At 46.1% G+C, this 26,363-nt stretch overlaps 1 protein-coding gene across 1 annotated transcript; it reads left to right on the forward strand.

Annotated features, from left to right (window-relative positions):
• Nucleotides 1-9,855: 9,855 nt before the first annotated feature.
• On the forward strand, nt 9,856-26,304 carry LOC127046453 (histamine H2 receptor-like). Its single transcript, XM_050943503.1, has 4 exons — nt 9,856-10,037; nt 11,656-11,952; nt 22,386-22,562; nt 25,195-26,304. The coding sequence occupies exons 2-4, from the start codon at nt 11,675-11,677 to the stop codon at nt 25,895-25,897; spliced, it is 1,158 nt and encodes a 385-aa protein (XP_050799460.1). The 5' UTR covers nt 9,856-10,037; nt 11,656-11,674; the 3' UTR covers nt 25,898-26,304.
• The last annotated feature ends 59 nt before the right edge of the window (nt 26,305-26,363 follow it).

Genomic DNA, 26,363 nt, shown 5'->3' on the forward strand with positions numbered 1-26,363 from the left:
CAGCAATACCAGCTTTCCATGGAGGAATTTCTGAGAGCAGCCGCTTGGCCCACCGACCATATCTGGGCGCTTATCAACAGCTTGGCAAAGAACACTGTGATGTGTCATTCCACATGATTTATGAAAATATACTTATGATATGAATATGACATAACTGAAATATACTTTATGCAAGATGGCTCACGTGAGATCCCATTGGAAAGGTTATGATTTACTGAATGTGATTATCCAATCTGTACGCCTGTATCATTTCTGTATCTGAAGTTAGGAATATTGACTATGTATCTGTATTTCGACTTTGCTACTTTGGATGACGCCCACTGCTAACATGTCAGATACAACAATGGAAAAGCCAGACAGGGTGGATGGACCATCAGCAAGAACAATCGACTGAAAAGCTTGGCCTTCCTGTGAACCCTCCATACTGCCACTGACTCATGGATATTGTGATACTACAGAGTCAGGTGGTCTTGTCACTTGACACTAAAACATTATCTGAGACTTCTTGTAACTTTCCACTGTAAGGAAAGGAGGGCCAAGTTTCGGAACCAAAGGATTCCTGCCTTATGTAAGTTCTATTTAAGGGTGGGGAGGAAGGCAAACAGCATTCCTCCTCTCCATGGCCTGTCTGTCCAAGATGAAAGACTGCAAATGGGAAGGCAAGAGGGGAGTCCAGACTGAGAAGGGGTCCAGTCTGAAAAGGAATATAACTAAAACTCTGAACCACAGAAACTTTGCAAACTGCCTGCACCAATATATAGGGGAAGAAATACTATTTATAACCAATTTCTTTAGTGAAACTAGCTTAGTTTGTGTTTGATTTCATTTGCTTAGTAATCTGCTTTGTTCTGTTTTTTAGCCCTTTTACCACTTCAAATCTGCTTTTTATAGTTAATCAAATTTGTTTTGTTTATTACTAAACCAAGTTTCTGTAATTTCTAACTGGGGGAAGAGGCAAAAAGTGTGCACACCTCTCTCCACATTTAGGAAGTGGGCGAATTTCATAATATATCTTTGGGTCTGCGCTCCAAGGGAGGTGGACATCAGAGTGCTGGAACAAGTCCTTGAAGCTGAGCCTTCCCAGAGCTGATCTACAGCTGGATGTGGCCTTCCTGTGGGTGTGTTAGAGGAGGTTTTAAGAGCCTGGCTCAGCAAGACAGGTTAAAGGGGGCCCATGCTGGCAGAACGGGTAGACTCAGTGGTATCTCAGCACATCAGGTGGCTTCCCAACGGGTCCAACCCCTCACAAACACCACTGTGATGGCTCTGGGCAGTGGAAGTAAGAGGAAAAGCTGACACTTTCCTACTTCCATCTCCCAGAGTCATCATCATCATACTCCATTATCGGAGCAGTAGGAATATTCATATTTCCAGTGATATTTCAGAGAGGCTGATGTGGGAGGGCAACCACCAGGCATCAAAGCAGAGCAGGGAATGAAGGAAGCATCTGAACTTCCTACACGGGAGGGCCAGGGACTCCAACAATCAGTCTGGCATAGGATATTGTACGTCACCCTTCTATAAGGAACTGGATCAGGTGCTGTCCAACACCCCTGTATTGAGCCTGAAGAGGTTCATGATGTCCTTGTAAAAGCAACAGTATTTGCAGTATTTTCACTCCACTCTGCACTGTGTCTGTAGAGACCCATGCAGCAAACCCTGGCCAGAGCAGGAAGGTGAAATGGTCTCTTCTCTCTGTCTTAGAATGGCAGTGCAGGATCTCTTTGAAGTTGCCTGAACCAAAAGATTCAGGTGTTGAGCTTTGTCCCTGCAACCTTTCTGAAGAAAGACTATCTCCACTGTTTGCTCTGTCCCAGCTGAGACCCATGCTGGCTAAGCCTGGTGCATGGGGTGGTTCAGTGGCCAGTTTTGTAGACACTGAAAATTGCTAAGTGCCCCTGTTCAGTTGCTTGAATCAAAAGCATGTGTTGCTGTATGGGATTTTTCAAGGAAAGCTAATGCAGTGTCTTTCTCCATCCCTCTCCACTCCCCTGAAGTTTGGCAGGCACAAGGGACACAGGGAATTCTGGGTCAGCCAGGGTGTTGTGCGTGCTGGAGTCACAGTTTGGGCCTCCTTTCCCCATCATAGCCGGGAATATAGGCTATTTCCATGTTTGTGTGATCCCAGTCCTCCAAGCATATTTCAGCAAATGTATCGTGCAGTAGAAACCCCAGCTAGTTCTTGAGATTCACTAGCAGTGGAAATCTACTTGGGCTACCATCATAGCTTACCAAACCCCACCGTTCACAAATATGTAGAGGGGTGGTCATTAGCCGAAACATCTCTCTGGATCACCTGCACAGTACTGGAAAGCCACCTACTTTTTACATTTCAGTATTTTGAAAACCACAATGTTCTCAAGATGTTGGCCAACCTTTAAAGGAACAAAATAGAAAATGGCAACGTGGTCCCTAGAACAAATTTTCCTACTTCACTACGAATGCTTCAGAAGTTACTAACATTGACAATTCATAAAATCCCTTGATTTAGTAGTAAGATTTTTAATAATTAAAAACAGTAATATTTTTTTCTCACCATTATTTGTGTCTGCTACTTCCTCATGGGAATGTAAAAGTTGGTTGAGAACGAAGGATGTGGAGACAAGCTATATACCTGGAATGCTCAACAGAATCAACATTATGGCTGTCTACAGAAAAATCATGTTAAGTGGGAGGATTTCTCAGCTATTTCCCAAGGACTAAAATATAATGTTTTTTCTCATTGAATTGGCAGGACCTGCGGCTCCCAACAGCAAGCCCATTCCAATAGGAGGCCCGAAGCAGAACCCCAGCATGGAGGGCATGGGCAGGCATAGGAGCAGGGCTATAGAGGACCCACCTGCTGGGATGGAGAGGAGGAACCAGAAGCACTTGGATTTCTTCTGGGCAAGACAGGACCATTCCCTTGCCCAGGAGAAGACTGGCTGGCTGATTTTTGGAGGAGGAAAGGCATAAAAAGGAATGAGAGCATTCCCTTAATGGAGTGGTTAATGGAACCGATGGCTGAAAGAGTGCAGTGTCCACCTGCTGCCAAAGCCCCAGCTCCAACCTATCAGGTGCCTTCTCACGCTCCTCTGCCACTGGCTGCCACTATGGAGCATATACGTCCTCCTACAGAAACCCCTCTAACTGGAAAGGAGGACGATGCTGGACCTTCTGGAATCCAGGAACAGCAGCTTGTACCAGACCCCAAAACTCCTTGGAGGAGATGTACCCACATTTTCCCAAGAGACCTTTTCACCCAGTATTCACCCGTTCTGAGGAGTAGAAGGGGAAGGGGACCAAAGGCAATAAATGGTGAGTGGTGTTCACTGCGCTCAAGTTATTTTTACAAAATACATTGTTCTGTTTTCCATAATATTGCAGTGATAATAGTTTTCTAATAATTTTACTTTTGCAGTTTTGTTTATACCAGTTTATACATTCCCCCATTTACTGTGGTTTACTGTTATTCAGAGGTGTTTTTCTCTGACAATAAAGCTCCATCTGCTATCTCTTAGTGTTAAAGTTTACAATTTGTCTGTTTCCCCTCTCATGAGTATGACCTTCCTTGTTGTTTGGGCCCCATATATGGACAGTAAAGAGTGGAATCAATGTCTTTCTTTGTTAATGTGCTTATTAACCATCTAGACAAAACAGGACAGAGATAGCAGTGAGCGTATAAACAATACAGCCGCTAGCATCAAAAGCAGCTAACCAACACCATCCTGATAACACAAAGTGGTTGCCCAGCAATAATTGCCTTACTTAATGTGTGCACTCTGACATGTGGGGATGGATAGTAAACATCATTAACAGCAACTCAAAATGGAACAAAACAGTCATAATGCTACATAGGTCCCTAAACTTTCCCCCTCATTTACATGGACAGCAGGCAGAAGAAAAGGATGATAGGGTGTCCCTTGGCATAAGCAATAGGCTGCTATCATCTTCTTTCTTCCTGCTGTGCCATGATGCATGCACATATGGTGTCCCTAATTTCCTTTGCCTACTGGGACCCAAGATCTGTATGCATATATTTTGGATCTGGCTGCCTGGTAAACAGTTCTCAAACCAGATCTGTCCTGAGCTCACGCAGGACAAAACCACTCTGTTCTGTGCTCACAAATGCTGTGGAGCATGCAGCATGGACTATTATAACTGAGCTTTTCACATTAGCATCAAAACATGCCTGTAAGCATGTCCAATGAGCTTTCAGCCTACCACAGGCTCATTCCATGACCATTCTGCAGCTACTTAGTTTGAACATGAAATCCCTTTTCCCAGGGTCATAGACAACAGCGTATGGTTTCATAAGCCAAATCATGAACAGGTGTGAAAGGTCCCCCAAAATAACAGTTGGTGCAGATACACTATACAGGACAATTTTGTTTGTGGGGAATAAAGTACCCATTTCCACTTTAATTTACGATCCTGATCTCCTCAGCACACTTGTGTCGTAAAGCTTACCAGTGCACCCCACTTCAGTGTTCATAAATCTGCCTCTGTGATCCACAAGGCCTTGCAGAACAATGGAACATCAGAGGTATGAGTTATGAACACCTCAGGAATGGAGGGTGTTCGTAACTCTGAAATGTTCATAACTCTGAATGAAACATTATGGTTGTTCTTTCAGATGTTTACAACTGAACATTGACTTAATATAGCTTTGAAACTTTACTATGCAGAAGAAAAATGCTGTTTTTAACAATCTTAATTTAAATTAAACAAGCACAGAAACAGTTTCCTTACTTTGTCAAATATTTTTTTAAACTTTCCCTGTATTTTTTTAGCCATTTACATTTAACACAGTTCTGTACAGTACTGGTTTTTTTTTGTTTTTTTTTTTTTTGGTCTCTGCTGCTGCCAGGTTGCATACTTCCAGTTCCAAATGAGGTGTTTGTCTTGACTCTGGTGTTCGTAACTCTGAGGTTCTACTGTCGTACCCTTTCCTGTTCACTTATTCACTTGCCCCTTATGGTGGGACAAGCTACTAGGACATGAGTTCCATCAGTGGCCCTGAGCAGTTTGGAAACCAGTGCCTCTCAAAACTAGTTATTTTTTCAGGAATGTTACTTACACCAACTACCCATGGGCTAACCACAATGTTACCTGCCTCACAAACCACAACCACTACAGTGGACCTCCCACCCCCAATTTGGTCTGACATGGACCTATAGCTGTCCGAGATAGCTAGCACCGCAGGGTAATACCAACCCATTCTCAAAAGGTATGGCTTCCTTAAATCAAGGGTTCTGGTGCTCAGAGGTTGGTGCAAGCTCCTCACACACCTCCAGGAAGGTCCTGTTTCTCATGAGTAAGACTATGATTCAGTCACGGGTATTTTTAGTAAAAGGCATGGACAGGTTATGGGCAATAAACAAAAATTCATGACCTGTGATGTGTCCATTACTTATATGAAAACTAACTGTGATTAAATCTTGGGGGAGAGGTGCTGGGGGAGCAATGGGGGGGAACAAACGGGGCTGCTGGGGGGGGGAACCTGGGGCCAATGGCACCAGTTGCTGGGGGCCGTGGACTGCGGCTGCTCCGGCTGACCACCCAGGGACCACTGCCAGGGCCAGCGGTCTGCGGCTACTCCAGCCAGCTGGCCAGGGACTGCTACATGGGGCCATGGACTATGGCTGCTACGGATGGCCTGAGACCGCTGCTGGGCACTGCTGGAGCAGCGGCTGGTGTGGCTGTCCCTGGGGCTGCTCCAGCAGTGGAGATTGTGGAATCTCCATCATTGAAGATCTTTAAGAGCAGGTTAGACAAACACCTGTCAGGGATGGTCTAGATAATACTTAGTCCTGCCATAAGAGCAGGGGACTGGACTAGGTGACCTATCAGTGTACCTTCCAGTCATGTCATCCTATGACTTTATGATTCCCTGGGGCTGGCCAGTGACTGACCTGGGCCAGGGAATGGATGGAGGAGGGGAATTCCCTGGGGCTGGCCAGTGACTGACCTGGGCCAGGGAATGGATGGGAGAGGGAGATTCCCTGGGCTGGTCAGTGACTGACAGGGGCCAGGGAATGGACAGGGGAGGGGGATTCCCTGAGGCTGGTCAATGACTGACAGGGGCCAGGAAATGGATGGGGGGAGGGAAATTCCCTGGGGCTGGTCAGTGACTGACAGGGGTCAGGGAATGGATGGGGGAGGGAGATTCCCTGGGCTGGTCAGTGACTGACAGGGGCCAGGCAATGGATGGGGGAGGGAGATTCCCTGGGCTGGTTAGTGACTGACAGGGGTCAGGGAACGCATGGGGGGAGGAGATTCCCTGGGGTGGTCAGTGACTGACAGGGGCCAGGCAATGAATGGGGCAGGGAGATTCCCTGGGGCTGATCAGTGACTGACAGGGGCCAGGGAATGGATGGGGGGAGGAGATTCCCTGGGGCTGGTCAGTGACTGACAAGATCCAGGCAATGGATGGGGGAGGGAGATTCCCTGGGCTTGTCAGTGACTGACAGGGGCCAGAGAATAGATGGGGGAGGGAGATTCCCTGGGCTGGTCAGTGACTGACAGGGGCCAGGCAATGGATGGAGGAGGGAGGAGTCTCTGGGGCTGGTCAGTGACTGACAGGGGCCAGGCAATGGATGGGGGAGGGAGATTCCCTGAGCTGGTCAGTGACTAACAGGGGTCAGGGAATGGATGCGGGAGGGAGATTCCCTGGGCTGGTCAGTGACTGACAGGGGTCAGGGAATGGATGGGGGAGGGAGATTCCCTGGGCTGGTCAGTGACTGACAGGGGTCAGGGAATGGATGGGGGAGGGAGATTCCCTGGGCTGGTCAGTGACTGACAGGGGCCAGGGAATGGATGGGGGAAGGAGGAGTCGCTGGGGCTGGCCAGTGACTGACGGGGCCAGGGAATGGACAGTGGAGGGGGGATTCCCTGGGCTGGTCAGTGACTGACAGGGGCCAGGGAATGGACGGGGGAGGGAGATTCCCTGGGGCCGGTCAGTGACTGACAGGGGCCAGGCAATGAATGGGGGAGGGAGATTCCCTGGGGCAGGTCAGTGACTGACAGGGGCCAGGGAATAGATGGAGGAGGGAGATTCCCTGGGGCTGGTCAGTGACTGACAGGGGTCAGGGAATGGATGGGGGAGGGAGGAGTCTCTGGGGCTCGTCAGTGACTGACAGGGGTCAGGGAATGGATGCGGGAGGGAGATTCCTTGGGCTGGTCAGTGACTGACAGGGGTCAGGGAATGGATGGGGGAGGGAGATTCCCTGAGCTGGTCAGTGACTGACAGGGGCCAGGCAATGGATGGGGGGAGGGACATTGCCTGGGCTGGTCAGTGACTTTCAGGAGCCAGGCAATGGCTGGGGGAGGGAGATTCCCTGGGCTGGTCCGTGACTGACAGGGGCCAGGCAATGGATGGAGGAGGGAGATTCCCTGGGCTGGTCAGTGACTGACAGGGGCCAGGGAACGCATGGGGGAAGGAGATTCCCTGGGCTGGTCAGTGACTGAAAGGGGCCAGGGAACGCATGGGGGAAGGAGATTCCCTGGGCTGGTCAGTGACTGAAAGGGGCCAGAGAACGCATGGGGAGAGGAGATTCCCTGGGCTGGTCAGTGACTGACAGGGGTCAGGGAACGCATGGGGGGAGGAGATTCCCTGGGCTGGTCAGTGACTGACAGGGGTCAGGGAATGGATGGGGGAAGGAGATTCCCTGGGCTGGTCAGTGACTGACAGGGGCCAGGCAATGGATGGGGGAGGGAGATTCTTTGGGCTGGTCAGTGACTGACAGGGGCCAGGCAATGGATGGGGGGAGGGACATTGCCTGGGCTGGTCAGTGACTTTCAGGAGCCAGGCAATGGCTGGGGGAGGGAGATTCCCTGGGCTGGTCCGTGACTGACAGGGGCCAGGCAATGGATGGAGGAGGGAGATTCCCTGGGCTGGTCAGTGACTGACAGGGGCCAGGGAACGCATGGGGGAAGGAGATTCCCTGGGCTGGTCAGTGACTGAAAGGGGCCAGGGAACGCATGGGGGAAGGAGATTCCCTGGGCTGGTCAGTGACTGAAAGGGGCCAGAGAACGCATGGGGAGAGGAGATTCCCTGGGCTGGTCAGTGACTGACAGGGGTCAGGGAACGCATGGGGGGAGGAGATTCCCTGGGCTGGTCAGTGACTGACAGGGGTCAGGGAATGGATGGGGGAAGGAGATTCCCTGGGCTGGTCAGTGACTGACAGGGGCCAGGCAATGGATGGGGGAGGGAGATTCTTTGGGCTGGTCAGTGACTGACAGGGGCCAGAGAATGGATGGGGGAGGGAGATTCCCTGGGCTGGTCAGTGACTGACAGGGGCCAGGGAATGGACGGGGGAGGGAGATTCCCTGGGGCTGGTCAGTGACTGACAGGGGCCAGGCAATGAATGGGGCAGGGAGATTCCCTGGGGCCGATCAGTGACTGACAGGGGCCAGGGAATGGACAGGGGAGGGAGGAGTCCCTGGGGCTGGTCAGTGACTGACAGGGGCCAGGGAATGGACGGGGGAGGGAGATTCCCTGGGGCCGGTCAGTGACTGACAGGGGCCAGGCAATGAATGGGGCAGGGAGATTCCCTGGGGCCGATCAGTGACTGACAGGGGCCAGGGAATGGATGGGGGGAGGAGATTCCCTGGGGCTGGTCAGTGACTGACAGGGGCCAGAGAATAGATGGGGGAGGGAGATTCCCTGGGGCTGGTCAGTGACTGACAGGGGCCAGGCAATGAATGGGGGAGGGAGATTCCCTGGGGCAGGTCAGTGACTGACAGGGGCCAGAGAATAGATGGGGGAGGGAGATTCCCTGGGGCTGGTCAGTGACTGACAGGGGCGAGGCAATGGATGGGGGAGGGAGATTCCCTGGGGCAGGTCAGTGACTGACAGGGGCCAGAGAATAGATGGGGGAGGGAGATTCCCTGGGGCTGGTCAGTGACTGACAGGGGCAGGCAATGGATGGGGGAGGGAGATTCCCTGGGGCTGGTCAGTGACTGACAGGGGCCAGGCAATGGATGGAGGAGGGAGGAGTCTCTGGGGCTGGTCAGTGACTGACAGGGGCCAGGCAATGGATGGGGGAGGGAGATTCCCTGGGCTGGTCAGTGACTGACAGGGGTCAGGGAATGGATGGGGGAGGGAGATTCCCTGGGCTGGTCAGTGACTGACAGGGGTCAGGGAATGGATGGAGGAGGGAGGAGTCTCTGGGGCTGGTCAGTGACTGACAGGGTCCAGGGAATGGATGGGGGAAGGAGATTCCCTGGGCTGGTCAGTGACTGACAGGGGTCAGGGAATGGATGGAGGAGGGAGGAGTCTCTGGGGCTGGTCAGTGACTGACAAGATCCAGGCAATGGATGGGGGAGGGAGATTCCCTGGGCTGGTCAGTGACTGACAGGGGCCAGGGAATGGACGGGGGAGGGAGATTCCCTGGGCTGGTCAGTGACTGACAGGGGTCAGGGAACGCATGGGGGGAGGAGATTCCCTGGGCTGGTCAGTGACTGACAGGGGCCAGGGAACGCGTAGGGGAGGGAGATTCCCTGGGCTGGTCACTGAGTAGCTGCCAGGGGCTGAGCGCTAGTGCTGCGGACAGGAGGGGGCCCAGGGTACAGCCTGGATGGGGCTGGGGAGAGAATTCCCTGGCTTCCCGCCCACGAAGCAATCCCTGCTTATTGCAAGCACAGAAGCCAATTGCAATGGCCTCCCCCACCAGACCCCACTGACCAGCGAAGGACAGGAAGCCCCAGCCCAGCCAGCGGCAGGAGACCGACGCGCTCGGTGCTTTGGCGAGGACGCGCCCCCGGGTGGCCTTAGGTGTTAATGCTGCCACTTGGAGCAGGTGGGTGGGCGAGTCTCGCATTCTCTCCGTTTCTGCAGCCAGCCCAGGATGTGTAGGCAGAGCAGGTGCATTTTTAAAGGTAGGATTTGCTGAATCAGAGCCGTCCAGGACTGCGTGCGCCCATGTGCTGCAGAAGGGAGGCACCCCCTGGACGCACACTCACTGATGGAGAAGGAGATGCTGCTGTTCCACCTTGCCGCTCTCCTGGAAACAACACGGAAATAACTTCAAGCCAGGAGACTTAGGGAAGGAAAGGTGAGTGCACGTGCACTGACTCCCTTCATTGCCCGCTGTGTTTCAGCGGTCACAGGTATTGCATTTCCTCTGGGTCTTGTGTTTTGATGTGTGTCTATCCATCCATCCATTCACTGAATCATTTTTTCCCCCAAATCCAATTGCATCAACTGGAATAACACATTAACCTAAACACTTTAATTGGCATGACATGAGGAGGAACAAGGAATTTATAATCTAGCAGTGTCAATATTACCTCATTATTTGTGGTTTTAATTATATGGCATCTAAAAGCTGGATTACAACTATTATTTTTGAAAACTTGGAAGGTCAAATGGAGGAGGGAGGAAAGGATGTTAGAAAAGGGCACAGTAGATTTTCTTTTCTCCAGTTTAAAAGGTACCACAGTTAGCAAAAGCCAGCTACACATGGTTAGTTCCACTGTGTTTTATGTAGCAGAGGTCTTAATTAGCAGCCAATTAATAGTTAGTACAAAGTTCAGTATGGAGAGAATACAGAATGTGGTGTGTGTGTGTAGTACGTATGTAGACAAGCACACATATTGAAAATGCATGTAAAAGTGCCTGTTTCTTATGCATTTATTTTCACTACACAGTTGTGTTCATATCCAGATCAAAGACATGTGCACACTGTGCAACTACACTCATCCAAGAAAAAATATAGTATGGACACAGCAGTATGGTTAACAACAAATGTCTGAAATTTAGCCTCTTGACTGTGAAGGTATAAATTAGAATACGCATATTTCTACCTTTGGCTCTGGATTTGTAACCCACTTTATTGACACAGACATATTTCAGTGAGTGAAACTTCCTGGGAGCTGGTTATAGGTGAACATATTAAATATAAAATGCTGCATGCCTCACAGATATGAAAAGTGTGCTACTCATATAAGATTATAAGGTTTTTTTTCCTGATGAAAGGAAAAATATGGATTATGTGGGAAGCAAGCAAGCAAGCAAACAAAAGCTGGCAGTTGTTCTAGGTACTGATAGCAAGGAAGGTTCTGATAATGGGGAATGGGGGGCGCGGTAGGAAACCAGCTCCCAGGAAGTTTCACTCACTGAAATATGTCTGTGTCGATAAAGTGGATTACAAATCAAAAGCCAAAAGTAGGACTGTGTATATTCTAATTTACACCTTCAAGTTTCAGTTGCTACATTTCAGAGATTAACCTGCCCGGGTATAGTATGAAGGATGTCTGAATGTGACCAAGACGATAATGAGAAAATATTTCCTTGCCCATCAAATAAGATTACTCACCCCAGGTGAGTGGGATTAGCAAAACTGCATTAATTCTAGATTCCCATTGCTTCTTTTTCCAGCGCTCAGTGCTTTCCCCCTGTATCAAGCTTCACCTAATGATGTGCTTTTCATTCACAGGAAGGCTTTTAATTTTCATGATGCCTTTTAGCCAGCGTTGCACATATATAACATTATCATTGGGCATAAGCCCTCCCAGTGAATCGGTAACAATGACACAGCAAGGAGAGATTGCTCAGGAGGGTGCGTGGGACTTTTTAAGTGAAAGAGACATAATTATAGTTTTCATCTTTTCTTCCATAGACCTGGAATTAATTTGCTTCAAAGCCTGTGTTTTTTTTCTTCTCTGCTTCAGCTCTGAACACCGGGGGAAGATGCTGATGGACAAAAATATATCATTGTTCTCCAACGTCTCCTCCACTGCCCTGTCCTGGGTAAGAGGAGATGGCAACTGGACAGGGGCAGGAATTGGTCCCCGGGAGGTGTCTGTTGGACTGATACTAACCTTTATAGACTTGATCACTCTGTTTGGGAATACAGTGGTTTTTATCTGCCCTGTGGTAGAGAAGAGGCTGCGTACTACAACTTACATGTTTATTATGTCCTTAGCCATGGCAGATCTCCTCGTTGCTTGTCTGGTCATGCCATTTAGGTAAGAACTGCTTGTAAGGTAAGACCTGTTAGTAATGCACTTATTTGATGGCATTCAGTAGCGCTTAGTTCAGTGGCTACTATGTAGGAGGCAAGTCTAATGGTCCAATAAATGGTGCATGGGAAACGGAATTCCTGGGCTCCAGTCCCTGCACTGCTACAAACTCACCTCCCTGTATCTCAGTTTCTCTACCTGTAAAATGGGAATAATACACTCAGGGAATGTCTACACTGCAGCTTGGAGCCTGCTTCCCACATGAGTAGATAGACACGTGCTAGCTCTGCTTGAGCTAGTGCCCTAAAACCAGCAGTGTAGCTGTGGGTAGCGCTAGCAGCAGCTTGAGCTAGCTGCCTGAATACATACCCACAGGGTCCAGACAGGTTTGCTCTCAGCTGGCTTGTAGTATAGATGTGCTCTCCCTCCCTCTGGCATTCCCTGTGAGCCTACGAAAACCACTAGAGGCAATGGGAGTTTTGCATGCTCAAGGAATACAAGATCAGGCCCTCAGTTAGTTCCAGTCTTCAATTTAATAATTATAATGTTTCCATTAAGATAATCTCTTGGATCAGATTGTTCTCTTATTTACACTCATCGAAATCAGGAGAAACTCCGCTGAAGTCAATGTACCTAAACCAGTATAAAACCAGGGTGAGAGAAAATCTGAGCTCATATATTCAAAAAATGTCTTAACCATGTAACACATAACACTTGTATTATTAACCTGACTTATTTTTAAAGATTAAATTATACATCCCATTTTTATCGCAGTAATACCCTCTTTAATATTTCTTCTAACCCAGTCCAAACACCAGTGGAGGAGGGGAGTGCTGTTCTTGCAAAATAAATGTTTTACCTACATAAACAGAACAGGACAATTGCTGTCATTGTCAGCTGTCTGGATCTGCATGTGATTTATAAATTGAAGATTAAAAATTTAGTTTTGTTTAAAGCTGTCTGCATTGAGAAGGCAAAAATGATCTGGATTGTTTCCCTTTATTATTGTACTCTGACTGCACTTTCACTGGTGACAACAAATTCACGGCTCTAATTATTGACATGAGGCTAAAAAGACTAACGAGGGATTAAACCAATTGCTTTAGACCTTTTAGGCCAGATTCACCACTGTGCTCTGACTGCATTCCTCTCCTCTGGTGATACGAAATGGCCATAAACCCAGTTTAACCAACTGGTTAAATAGAGTTTGCATCTGCTTTCAGACCTCAGCAATGCAAAGCAGCCAAAGCCCACAAGTGAATCTGGCCCTTTTATTTAAGTTTAAACCCTGATGTGTAAGAAGTAAGATAAAAATGTTAAAATAACATGGACAATGGATTTCCCAGCAAGGAGAGAGTTACAAATTGAGTGGAAGCCTATTAAATAGCTTCAGAGGAAAACAAAAATGGTGTTAGAAGAGAGTTAAAGTTACCCTTTCCAAGCACATGAATAGATTGTCATAGTTTCAAACTCAAGAAATCTCAGTTCAGTTTCCAACTAGACCAGCTTGAAATATTTTCTATATATTGTTTTACCATCGCTGAAATGTTTAACAGAGATGCAGCAGTTAGTACAAAACTTTCATCAGGAAGGTTTTTGGGCACAGGGGAAGAGTGTGACTCTATACCTGGGAGGTTGGCATACCTGGGAATGGGAGGTGGGAGACAATGGTCAGCTCCCTGCTCTAACTGATGTAGAGTGCACTGGGCTGAAAGACTGTGCTCTAAATCAGGCAGAGGAAAGACATGAACCTGGGGTTCCTGCATCCCAGGTCAATAACAGGATCCACATGCTTCTGTTTTCATGCAAATGTTCAACAGTTTGGGTTTCCTTCCAAAGCAGAACATAATCAAATTTCAAAAGCTTGAATATTGCCTCAAAAGGCAATGGTCCAGTCAGCTCTTGTTCCAATATCATCACTGGCACCATGCTTCTATCTCTTCCCACTCTCACCTGTTGCTACACAAACTTACGTCTGCTTTGTTGGGTGTATGAATTCCAACAGCTCCAGCTTTGGTTGCATGATGAAATAACCCACTCCCCTCCTTCAGGCCATGGGAAGTCATTGGGAATATTGGCAGTGACTTCACTGGGAGTAAGATTAGGGACTTTGCATCGTTTACATTGGGGTCCTCATTATGTGCTGTGTTGGGGGTAGGGGAAGTGTGTCAGAGCCCATGTTTGGTATACAGGCTCTGTACTGAAAAGGGCCCCCCAGATTTGTCAGCAGGCAGTTCCTTGCAGATTGAGGCTGGCCAGGTGCATGTGGCTAGGGCATGGTTCAGGATCAAGCCAAAATGGCTCAAGAACAGGAAGCGAGGGGAGTGGGATCATGATTTGCTGCCTGGCCTGAGAGGCAGAGTGGGTGGCATCAGGCAGTAGCTGGCAGTTACATACTCGCTGCAGTGCGAGGAGACTGCCAAGCTGGGCCTACACACCTGATGGCTCCCTCCAGAGAGGGGTCTGGTTGTGATCAGTGCTCTGCTGTTGCAAGCTCCCTCTAGCAGTGGGAACACAAGTGAACTGGGGAACCCTTAGAGCCAGGGCTGGGCTGGTGCTTTCTTGATGGTGACCATGACAAAAGGAGTCATGTTAACAATAGCTGCCTGGAGCAGGGAAAGCAGCATCACAAATAAAGGATAACTAATAACAGCTGTTACAGTGTACCCAACAGGGATGTGCTTCCAGCAGTCTCTCTGCCAACCCCCATTTCCTCAGGTTTGTTGGTACCTCCATGTCCCTGTTGGAGTCCAGAGCAGAGACTCTGCTACCTCTGCCAGTTTAGTCTCCCTCTCTCAAGACTCCACACTGGAAGGGAGGGTACTGCCTCCTTCTACCTTCTGCTCTGTGTTGAGGGCCTTTCTCCAGCATGTCTCCCTGCCAGTTTGCAGTGGGGACAAAGTCATAGAACTATAAGGGACCTTGAAAGATCATGAAGTCCAGTCCCCTACCTTCACAACAGGACCAAGTACTGTCCCTGGCAGATTTTTGCCCCAGATCCCTAAATGGCCTCCTTAAGGATTGAACTCACAACCCTGGAGTTAGCAGACCAATGCACAAACTGCTGAGCTATCCCTCTCCCCCAAGTCACCAGGGCTGGAAGTGGAACCTGGGTCTCCCGTGGTGGCGGGTTAACAAGCCCCACCTTCCCCCAACAGATATATCAGGCTCCCTGCTCCCACCCAACTGACAGGTTCTTCCTCTCAATCTACCCCTTTCTCTCAGATTTTCTTCCTCTCACTCTATGCATGACCCTTAATCACACTGCAGTCCTCTGGAGTTCCCACATTCTTCCTGTGGCCAGGGGAATCCCTTCCTGGACCTTCAGGGGAATAAGAACTCTCCCTGAAAGAGCTTCCCACTTGCCAAACTACCCATATGTCCTCTCTGCCATCCACCTGCTGACACAGCCTTCCTGGTTAGGCTGAGAAGAAGTGCTAGAGCCAGCACTGCTGTGCAGCAGCACAGGCAGGGGGGACCATTTCCCAAGCAAAATGCTCACCTCCTCGAACTAGGAGGGGCTTTCTTCATGGCAAAGGAGGAGTGGAGAATTTGATGCCACATTTCCTCATGGGTCAGCAGCAGAGCTCAGAAGGGAGGGGTTCTCACCTCCAAGGAAATGGAGGTAACAAAAAAGGCTGAGGAAACTGGTGCTCAGCAAAGAGTAATCTGTCTGTGCTTACGTCTCGTAGGGAAGAGGAGCAGTAGAGGCTGAGAAAAAAAAAAGGGGGAAGTATTTCCATGACAACCAATAAATTAATTATACAGTTAGAGAGAAAATAACCCACTTAGGAGAGAGACACCATATTTATCAGGAAAACTATGAGGGGAACAAAAAATAGCCTGCTAGGCAAGGTGCCATTTTAAGCACCGCAGGGGTCCAGCAGTAAGATCTTTTATGTCAAGGGACCACAGAACTACTACGAGGCTTGGGGAGTTAGGAGGCTGCAGGTGCTCTGACGTAGCACATCAAAGTGCTGCAGATAATAGGCATCACTGTTGTCAGCCAGCACAGAATCCAGCAGGTTTTGCCTCCAAAATCCCATTTCAGCTAATAGAGACTCTCCATTAGCTCTCAGCAGTAGAAGGGCTCTTGTACTATGCAAGTCAGCCACTAGGGGGAGAAAGAGTTAGCTAGCCGTTTGCACCGAGTAGCTCAGCACAACACTTCTGATTGGAAAAGCGAAGGTGAAAACAAACATCGTGCAGAAAAACATGCTCCTTAGTGGAGGAACTCATCCATGACCGAAGGATTCTAATCTGTTGTTTTAGCATTTAGCAATATTCCCCTGCATTGTTAACTGATACTTTACGGTGCTCAAATACCATGGTGAGGTGAGTCATAGATGGCGCTCGATGGACATTTTGATTAATGGCAACTAGCACCCCCAGCATGTTAAAATAAAATGCTCCAGTTTATCATTCTAAATGTGCTGCAGTGAATAGGGTTTCAGTTGTTTGCCATTGCCCCTGATGAGTTCCCACTGAAAGTTTTAGTATTGTGCAAGGCTAAACAACTGAGCCTGGCCTTGTATCACCAGCCAAGCAGGGCAGGGTGATGACTTCCCCTTGCCCACACGGGCTGTCACCACATCACGTTACCTCCTGGTGGTTAATTTCTAATCCCAGTTCATAGAGCATACTTTCTATATAAATATATTATTCCTCAAATATTACCTGTACATTCATCTTGCAATGATTGTGAAGCTTGTGAATTATGAATTTTCTTGTAGCTCCTCACATGCTACTCTTTATGGATAGATATTGATGGACCAATAATCCACACCATATAGAGTCAAGCACAGGAGATTTTTACGCACAGCGCTGGCGGAGTGTCACTTTGCATATCAGGCTCAGAGACACTGCAAAACGATTAATTACTATAGATTATATATGGTGCTCATTGGACTGAGAGAAGCGATAGGGATGGGTTTTCCCAAGCTCCTGCATAGGTTCTATCAGCAAGACAAGATAAGCACAATAAGACAATGGTCTAAAAGATTACATAATGGCTTCGCCCATGGCCCAAATTAACATATTGGTGACACACAGGTAATTGCCCCCAGACTATGTCTATTAAAGTATGTAGGTTAAATCCTAATTTTGGGGTCCAGGGGAATGAGGTAGCAGCTCTCTCGTTGACCAACAGGTACATTCCTAGAGATTTAAATAAAAAAAGCAGTAATTAGTACTTAACAATAACAATTGTTTATAAGTTTACTCTTGCATTTCTGTGGGCTAGGACTGGCATACATCTGTGAGGGGAGGGTGTCATGTCATGTCAATCATATTAGGCCTCTTCCCCAAACTTTATCTAGGATCTGAGGAGTATTGTACCACTATCTCCTCCCTGCATTAGGGAGTAACCACGAGGCCTTTCTCAGCACTTCATGTGTATATAACTAGTGATAAGGACGCCCAATTACATTCGGAGTTATGCTGACTCGGCTCATTGACTTGAAACACACACGGTTATCTGTTTACTCCAGCTTCCTCTTAGCTATGTATTGTTCTCTGTTAGGCAGCCCCTATAGCCCAAGCCAAGCTGTGGACTCTGGGCCTATATGAAAAGTTCTCAGGAGAAACTGTAGTTAAGATCTTACATCCATAGTTAATGGTTTCTGACCCTTCAATATCCTGTAAGACATGTGTTTGGTGTAGTGACTTTGTCAGGTCTGAGGTGAGAGTTGCTTGCAAAGAACAGGGGAACATTTGCCAAAGGGTCTTTGTGTCACAGACTCCCAGAATGGGGAAGTTCTCGGTATGCACTTAGCTCAGGTACTATGGACATCACATATGTGGACTTGAAGGTTATAGAGACCCTCTGTCAAGCAACATGACATCTTTGGAGTAGAACCAAGACTGCCATAGGCTGGCTAGCAGGCTAGCATCTGCCGCAAGTACAATAGGGGTGGATTTAGGTTCACAACTTTCCAGCTTGGCTGTTTCAGCTTTTAAGCTGAATTGCAGCAGATCAGATATGCTGCGTTGTTTTGTTCATTAGCCACATGCCAAAAAGAACAAGCCTGTGTGATTCAATGGAAGGAACATTCAGTCCTTCCTTAGGCAGCTTTAGTGAAATAAAAGAGGTTTAGTTATAGAGGCAAAGGGATCCTCGTACAATGCTTCACTTGATTTCAGATTAGTGATGCAGCAAGAAGGTAAAAAAAAGTGTGATTCTGATGTTGAAATTTCTCTGATTTGTTCAGTATCTGTATTTTCCAAGCATTACAAAATAGCACTTGATATCACCACTAAGAAGACATTAGGTCAGCTGGCAGTGTGTACACAGATTGTCATCTATTCTATGTCTCAAACTCTTTGGCCTTCCTACAGTGCACTGCTAACTAAGACCCTGTTGCTACAAAGACTTACGCAGGTGATTAACTGTACACACTCTGAGTAGTTACATCAACTTCAGTGGTTGACTAGAGGTACTCGCAATGCCTAGAGTTAAGCATGTGCATAAGTCTTTGCAGTATTGGGGCTTAAAAGACAGGTTCTGCCATCCGTACATTGGGTAGTACCTTGTTGCACAAATTCTCCTACTGAAATCAATGAAGCTACTTGTGGAGTAAGGTACTATTGTGTGAGCAAAGTTGGCAATCAGCCCCTAATTCTTCTCCCCATGTCCACTAGTGCCTATAGGACTGACTAGAAAATGGAATTTCTATTCGGTGGGAAATTCTGAGATTTCCACATTTGTTTTTGTTCCAGATCAGAATGAAAAGAGCAGATTTATCATGGAATGAAAACTCCAAAATATTACAATTTAAAATAATCAAAATGTTCTGTTTTAATAAGGTAAAATGTTTCATTCTGATAATGTGGAAACATTATAATAAATATATATATTATATCTACAAGTTAAACAAAATGAATTCAAATGATGGTCAAAATGAAGCATTTTGGAACAAAACATTTCAACATTATTAAAATGCTTGGTTTTGACTCTTTTCCCTATCAGAAATGTTGTCAAAATTGACATGTTCCAGGAAAAGATTTCAATTTCAACAAAATTGTATTTTCAGGAGGGAAAACTGTTACATCGAAAAATTTTCAACCAGCACTAGCATCTACCCCTGTCTGGATGCTTCTCCTCTTGTTAATCGGAACATTTCAGGGAATGTTAACAGCATATGTGTAGCATAGAGATTGGATACTGTCAATCTCATATTATTCCTTCATTAATGGCCCCTAATTTGGTGCTTGGTAGTGAATGGACAGGCTGTGCTGGTGTCACTCTTGATATCATCATAACACCTTTATTCTTTAGAAAAAGGTGAAATTAGAGGGAAACAACAGTTGAGTCAGCTAATCCATCACCCTGCCAGTATAGGATTGTTCCAAGAACCTGAGCTCTTTGTCCAGTTTAAACATCTCAAGAGAGGGAGCTTTACAGCACTTCTCATAAGGTTGGGGAGTTTGTCATGATGCTTTTAGCCAAAATGTCATCTCCTCAACTCTTGTGTGGTTTGTATGGTGCTTGCCTGCTGCCCTCCACGCCAGACATGGCTAGATCTCAGGGGTGATGCATATGTGTACTTTGCAGAGCGCTTTGGCATGAAACACACTTGATTTCTTTTTAAAACTCCAGCTTGCCAGGTCACTTAATTTTAAGCCCATTGTATGACCCTAAATGCATCTATTTTAAATCAGAATGATTCCTTCTGTGTAAAAAGCTTTAGAAGATTATTGAGCTCTAGAGAGTGTGCATGTTATCCATTTGGCTGACTGGTTAGGGCACTCTGTTTGGCTGTAGGAGATGCAGGTTCTAGTTCCTGCTCTGTTACAAAGTGGAAGATGTCCAACAGGAAAGTTGTGAAGTTGAGAGCATACCCTGGGCGGAGGTAGGCAGGGGAATACCTACTTCAAAAATCCTGCTTCAAGGCCACCAGGGAACTGGCTTGCACTAGGCCTCTGAGCAGGTGATTAGAGGTGGGGAGGCATCAGGACTCAGGCAGCTTTGCAAATACTGACTGGCAGCAGCTCAGAGAATCAGGAGCTAAGTGGCTGATGAGCAGTGATTTTGAGAATGTCACCAGAATGTTAGATTTAGGCCCCTAAGTGCCTTTGTGAATCTGTTCCTTTGTCTGTAAAAAGGAGATAACAGACCTTGCCTACCTCACAGGAGTGTTCTGAGGATAAATGTTATACACTGTGAGGTGCTCAAATACTACTGTAATGGGGCCATATAAGACAACACACAGAGCTCCCCTTAACTCCTCAGATAAATGTTTGTACAACATCCCCTATAACAGGGGTAGGCAACCTATGGCACGGGTGCCGAAGGCGGCACACAAGCTGATTTTCAGTGGCACTCACACTGCCTGGGTCCAGGCCACCAGTCCGGGGGCCTCTGCATTTTAATTTAATTTTAAATGAAGCTTCTTACACATTTTAAAAGCCTTATTTACTTTACATACAATAGTTTAGTTATATATTATAGACTTATAGAAAGAGACCTTCTAAAAATGTTAAAATGTATTACTGGCACGCGAAACCTTAAATTAGAGTGAATAAATGAAGACTTGGCACACCACTTCTGAAAGGTGGCCGACCCCTGCCCTATAACAAGGCTCTGGTACTGACTGGGGCCTCTAGCTCGTATTGTAGCACAGATGCTAATACGGTGAGTGCCATTACCATCCTGAAGAGGCAGAACAATTGTAACCTGTAAAAGTAGTTTTAATTAATACTAATGAAATTAGTTAAAGCAAACCCAAGCATTTAAAAAAGGCATTATATATAGATTTTATTCCTTTCCTCTTTCTAGCCAGCAGAGCTGAAAGAACTCCAATCAGGTTAGAGCAACTGCTGTGGTTTTAGTGCTAAGAGCTATATAGTTGCAGGGAAGGAGAAAAGAATTAATTCTCACAAAGGCAGTGACTTGTTTGCTGTGTCACATAACAAAGTCCAAGAGAAAGTTACTGCAGAAGCTAAGGACTTTTATAAAACTGGTAAAAGTAGGAAAAAGCAAATTGCAGCCAGGTAAATGTTATAGCATCACAGATTACACAGCCAATTATACTCCTACCTCAAGCTTCCTGACTGGTTATTCATTTGTTACTGTTTCTCTGCCTTTGTTGGTAATATTTTGGTACAGGTGAGTGGTTTTCACTGGCTTACTTGCCTCCGTGAGTCATTTATAGGTTAAACAACATGAGAACTGGGGTTCTCATATGAATCCCATTATCCAGAAGCTAAAAGCATGAGATCCAAAGAGGCAGACCAGATGGGAAGTACCAAAGATGCTTGGAAGATTGGAGGAGGGAAGCTATTCCAAGCCCAGGAATTGAAATATCCTGAAAAGACTATGCAGTTCAATTTTATTAAATCACATATGACATCTGTCTTTGTCAAATACAAAAACACACAATCTAAAACAGCACCATCCAGATAATACATCAAAATGCCAGTTAGAACCTAATATAATCTCTCTTCTTCAGCATAGTGCAAAAAGGGGAAAATTTGCCACTGAGTTGATTACTGCCAGTGGCTGAGAAAAAAATTAAGACATTATCTTTTGGGATGATGATAAAAAAAAATTAATACAAAAGAGGCAAACTCCAGCATGCTGAAAAATTCTACAATGCATAAAATGAGGTTGATCTTCCAATGCTCCAGATTTAGATGGGCAAAAATGAAGATGTGAAGGAAATTTTCTCCAGTTCTCATATTATTTAGCCTATAAATGACTCACGGAGGCAAGTAAGCCAGTGAAAACCACTCACCTGTACCAAAATATTACCAACAAAGGTAGAGAAACAGTAACAAATGAATAACCAGTCAGGAAGCTTGAGGCAGGAGTATAATGGGCTGTGTAATCTGCGATGCTATAACAACATTTACCTAGCTGCAATTTGCTTCTTCCTACTTTTACCAGTTTAATAAAAGCCCTTAGCTTCTGCAGTAACTTTCTCTTAGACTTTATGTTTCCATGGTTTGGAATCTTAAAATACATGTCTTACATAACTGAGGATTTGATCACTCATTCAAAACGAGTTCAAAAATATGAGCTGTTGTGAAGACTAGCTCTCTCGTTTTGGTTCCATAAGTGTCTTCTTGAGGCATTGAAAAAGCCTGTGACAAACATAACAATATATGAAAATACTAATAAATTAGAGGTGATCTGTACTAAAACTGCAACAATGCCAAGGGATACCATTAAAACAGTGTTCCAGCTGGTAGCATAAGTGGGACCTTAGCTATGTCCCATATCAGGCTAAAGCCTTGGGCATCAAACTTGGGGATTACTCCAATTTGCCTCCTAACAAAATGTCAATGTATCTCAATAGAAGTCACCATATTTTCACTAATCTTGCCAACAGGGTACAACATTAACTTGGGTCTTGGGTAAATAGGCTTCTCCATAGCAGACAAATAATCATTTCAACTGTAACAATATATTGTGGTCTCTCTCTCTTTCCACCCCACAGCATAATTTATGAGGTGACGGGGATGTGGCTGTTCGGGAAGCTATTCTGTAAAGTGTGGATCTCTTTTGATGTCATGTTCTGCACGGCCTCCATTGTCACATTGTGCTTTATCAGTCTGGATAGATATTGCTCCGTGGTGACCCCCTATCATTATTCGATGAGGATGTCACGTCAAAGGCGAGTATTCTTCTCAAAAGATCGTGAAAATGGAGGGAGGTTTTAGGACCTGCCAGATGTTCCATCATCATCAGTCCCAACTAACTTGGACAGACTGTCATCTCTGCTCTTACACCTCAGATTCAAATAGGAGCTAAGCACTGCATCCATTAAAACAATAATAATTTAAGATCAAGAATTGAAAGGAAGACTTATCCAGTGGTTAGGGTGCTAGCAAGGGACTTGATTTCCTGCTCTGCCACAGACTTCTTGTGTGACCTTGGGCAAGTCACTGAGTCTCTGTGTCGCAGTTCCGCCATCTAGAAAATGGAGATCATAGCACTGCCCCTGCCTTACAGATGTGTGTTGTGAGGCTAAATAAAGAGTGTGAGGCAGTCAAATACTACAGTAGTGGAGACCATACAAGTACCTAGACACAGCCTATTGAGTCTCATATTCTAAAATAGTATCTATGTAATAAGATCCCAGGATTGTCACTCTGAAGCCTAGAATATCTGTACAGTGTGAAGCGATGGAAACAGCAACAGGCATGGCAGAGAGCTCTCTTTGTTTAAAATATCACCAGGTTCAGTCACCACTGGGGTTCACTGTCCATCACTGTCCAATTTTTAAGTTCTCAGACATTTTGATGTTATGAATTACATCCATGTACAGCTACAGTAAGGCATGTATTCCATGCCAAGAGTCCTAAGCCATTGTGATCTTAGAAGTAACCACCTATCACCACTCTTACTCTACAGCTAATTTGCATACAACACTTTCATTGGTTGTGAGGGAGACTGCACAGATGGTGGATTAGTTGGCCCAAATGCCACACCTGTGTGACAGGACAGGCTTTCAGCTACTAGTTTATTTATATTTAACTCCCTATAGAGCTAATTTTTGAGTGCCCAAATCCTTCAGAGTTTTTACTCAGATGTGGAACACACCCTTACTATGGACCATGACAGTTCCAGATGAGCCATTCACAACCACCACCCTAAATCTGATCCATATTTGATAAGCAGCCCTTTGCACCATTTATAGAGCCCTACTTTTGTGCTTTTTTGGTGTAGAGGATGCAGTAAGATATAAAGAACCCCATGGCTGACTTGGCCTCCATGCCCTTCTATGAATGCCCCTTTTGAATTAGGAACATGTTGCAAAATTATTTGGCTGGTTGAGAGTTTTAGGTAGTGCTACAGGCTTCATAAATACCTGCAGGCACAAGGTAGTCAGTAGGCCCACCTACATGTTTCAGGAGGTAGCTATGTCTGGGAAAATGTAGGTAGTCGGACACTCTGAAAAACACAAGAATGGCCATTCTGGGTCAGTCCAATGGTCTATCAAGCCCAGCATCCTGTTTTCTGACAGTGGCCAGTGCCAGACGTTTCAGAGGGAATGAACAGAACAGGGCAATTTAGAGTGATCCATCCCCCATCATGCAGTCCCAGTATCTGGCAATCAGAGGTTTAGGGACACCTGGAGCATGGAGTTCCCATCCCTGACCATCTTGGAGGATAGGTCCATCCATGGCTATAAGCCATGAAATTATCTAAGTCTTCTTTGAACTCAGTTATACTTTTGGCCTTCACTACATCCCCTGGCAATGAGTTCCACAGGTTAACTGTGCAGCGTGTGAGGAAGTACTTATGTTTGTTGTAGACCTGCCTATAAATTTCGTTGGGTGACCCGTTTCTGGTGTTATGTGAAAAGATAAATAACACTTCCTTATTCACTTTTTCCACTTCAGGCACAATTTTTTTAGCCCTCTGTCATATCCCCCCTTGAATCATTTCTTTTCCAAGATGAACCATCCCAGTCTTTTAAATCTTTCCTCATACACAAGCTTTTCCATTCCATTTTCATTGCCCTTCTTAGTACCTTTTGCAATTCTAACACGTCTTTTCTGAGATGGGATGACTAGAACTGGTTGCAGTATTCAAGGTGTGGGCTTGTCATGGATTTACCTTCACCATCCTAACCCAGGAGTTCCAGTGGTGAGGGCGGGTTTAAGCTCCTACCAGTGTTCCATAGGAAACCCACAGGAGAGGGCTGCTGGGACACTTTAGGTAAATAAGACTTTCCAGGTGCCCTGGCCTTGCCCTCTGCAGCCAGCAATCTAGTTGTATCACTCTCTAGCAAGATAAGAGCTCTAGCTAATAATATGGCTGCATGTGTCCATATAAAAAAAAAATCAAATCTAGATGGGAAATTAGGGAGTGGGCCTGAGGGCCCTGCTAAGCTGTGGCAAAGGGTTGCAAAGTTTGGGCATCACGTCTTAAAAGCATAAAATGACTATCATCTCCTGACCCTACAACTGGTTGGAAATTTTAAAATGTTTCAATATTCTAACAGAAAAGAAAATATTCCCTGAAACAAGTTTCCCCCTATTTTTCCAAACAGTTCTATCGGTCCCTCATACACAGACTGGCCTAAACCTAAGCCTAATCCAAATAACCCAGACTTTGGAAATGTTCAAATTTGGACCAAAACATTGTGTCTCAGGCTTCTCTATACTTACCTCTTCAGAAGCACTGACTAATCTCCACCACACACCTGTGGAGTATCATTACTGTCAGCTGTTTTCAAAGGAAGATCTCAGAATAACTTGTGCTCCCAAATTTTTACCTTCTTGCTCTTCCATTTGCAGGTGCATCATAATGACCTGCATGGTCTGGGTATACTCCTCCCTCATTTCCTTCCTACCAGTCATGCAAGGCTGGAATGAGATACCTGGTGTAGATTTTGATACTGGCAAAGAGTGCATCTTTGTCACCAACTGGACTTTTGCCATTGTAGCTTCTGCCCTGGCGTTTTTTGTCCCGTTCATGATTATGTGCAGCATGTATTTCTTCATCTACCGAGCATCACGACTCAAGGCCACCCGCATCATGTCTCAGTCCCTTGAAATTCACTACCATCCCAACAGCAAGAGGCAGAACAACCTGCAGCTGGAAAACAAAGCCACTCGGACAATTAGCATCATCATCTCAGTCTTCATATTGTGCTGGTTACCTTACTTTGTTCTGAATGTATGGCTAGCTGCTAAAGGTACCAATTCCACCAGCGCAGTTCTGGTTGATGCCTTCAAGATCATAACTTGGTTAGGTTATTGCAATTCTACTATCAACCCCATGCTCTACGCCTTTCTGAATCGAGACTTCCAACGGGCTCTGAAGAAGCTGTTTATCTGCAGGCGCAGGTCTCAGGTGGATATTGGAGAAGATATGGTTTCAATAGCCACCTTTTCCAAGACTGCTCAAGACCCAGAATACAGCATTAAAGTCCCAATCCCTACTGGAGGGCTGAAGAGCAAGCACAAACCAAGTTCTGGGTTACTTGTTGCAGGATGAGACAGATGCAGAGTGTATGGTGACTGGTGTGTATTTTTTATTTGGCGGGGAGGGGAAGGGGGTCTATTAATTGAACTTTTTTTTGGAAGAGATTAGGTGCAAGATTACAAATGTATTTTTATTTTGGCTGTAATCTGTGTGAAATGTGAGCACAGCAGAGTGATGCCATATTGTCCTTTCATCTTCCTTTGTGCTGTGAACAAAATTAGTAGCACTTTCCGAAAGAACAGCAAAGGACCTTGATCTTGCAGCTGAGTCGTCATAACCAATTGGCTAGCTTCCCATTAAAAAAATTACACTATAGATTCATAGATTCTAGGGTCAGAAGGGACCAATGTGATCATCTAGTCCGACCTCCTGCACAAAGCAGGCCACAGAACCCCACCCATCCACTTCTATAACAAACCCCTAACCTATGCCTGAGTTATTGAAGTCTTCAAATTGTGGTTTGAAGACCTCAAGCTGC

Source organism: Gopherus flavomarginatus, chromosome 3 (assembly GCF_025201925.1).
Source record: "Gopherus flavomarginatus isolate rGopFla2 chromosome 3, rGopFla2.mat.asm, whole genome shotgun sequence".
Classification (NCBI taxonomy): Eukaryota; Metazoa; Chordata; order Testudines; family Testudinidae; genus Gopherus; species Gopherus flavomarginatus.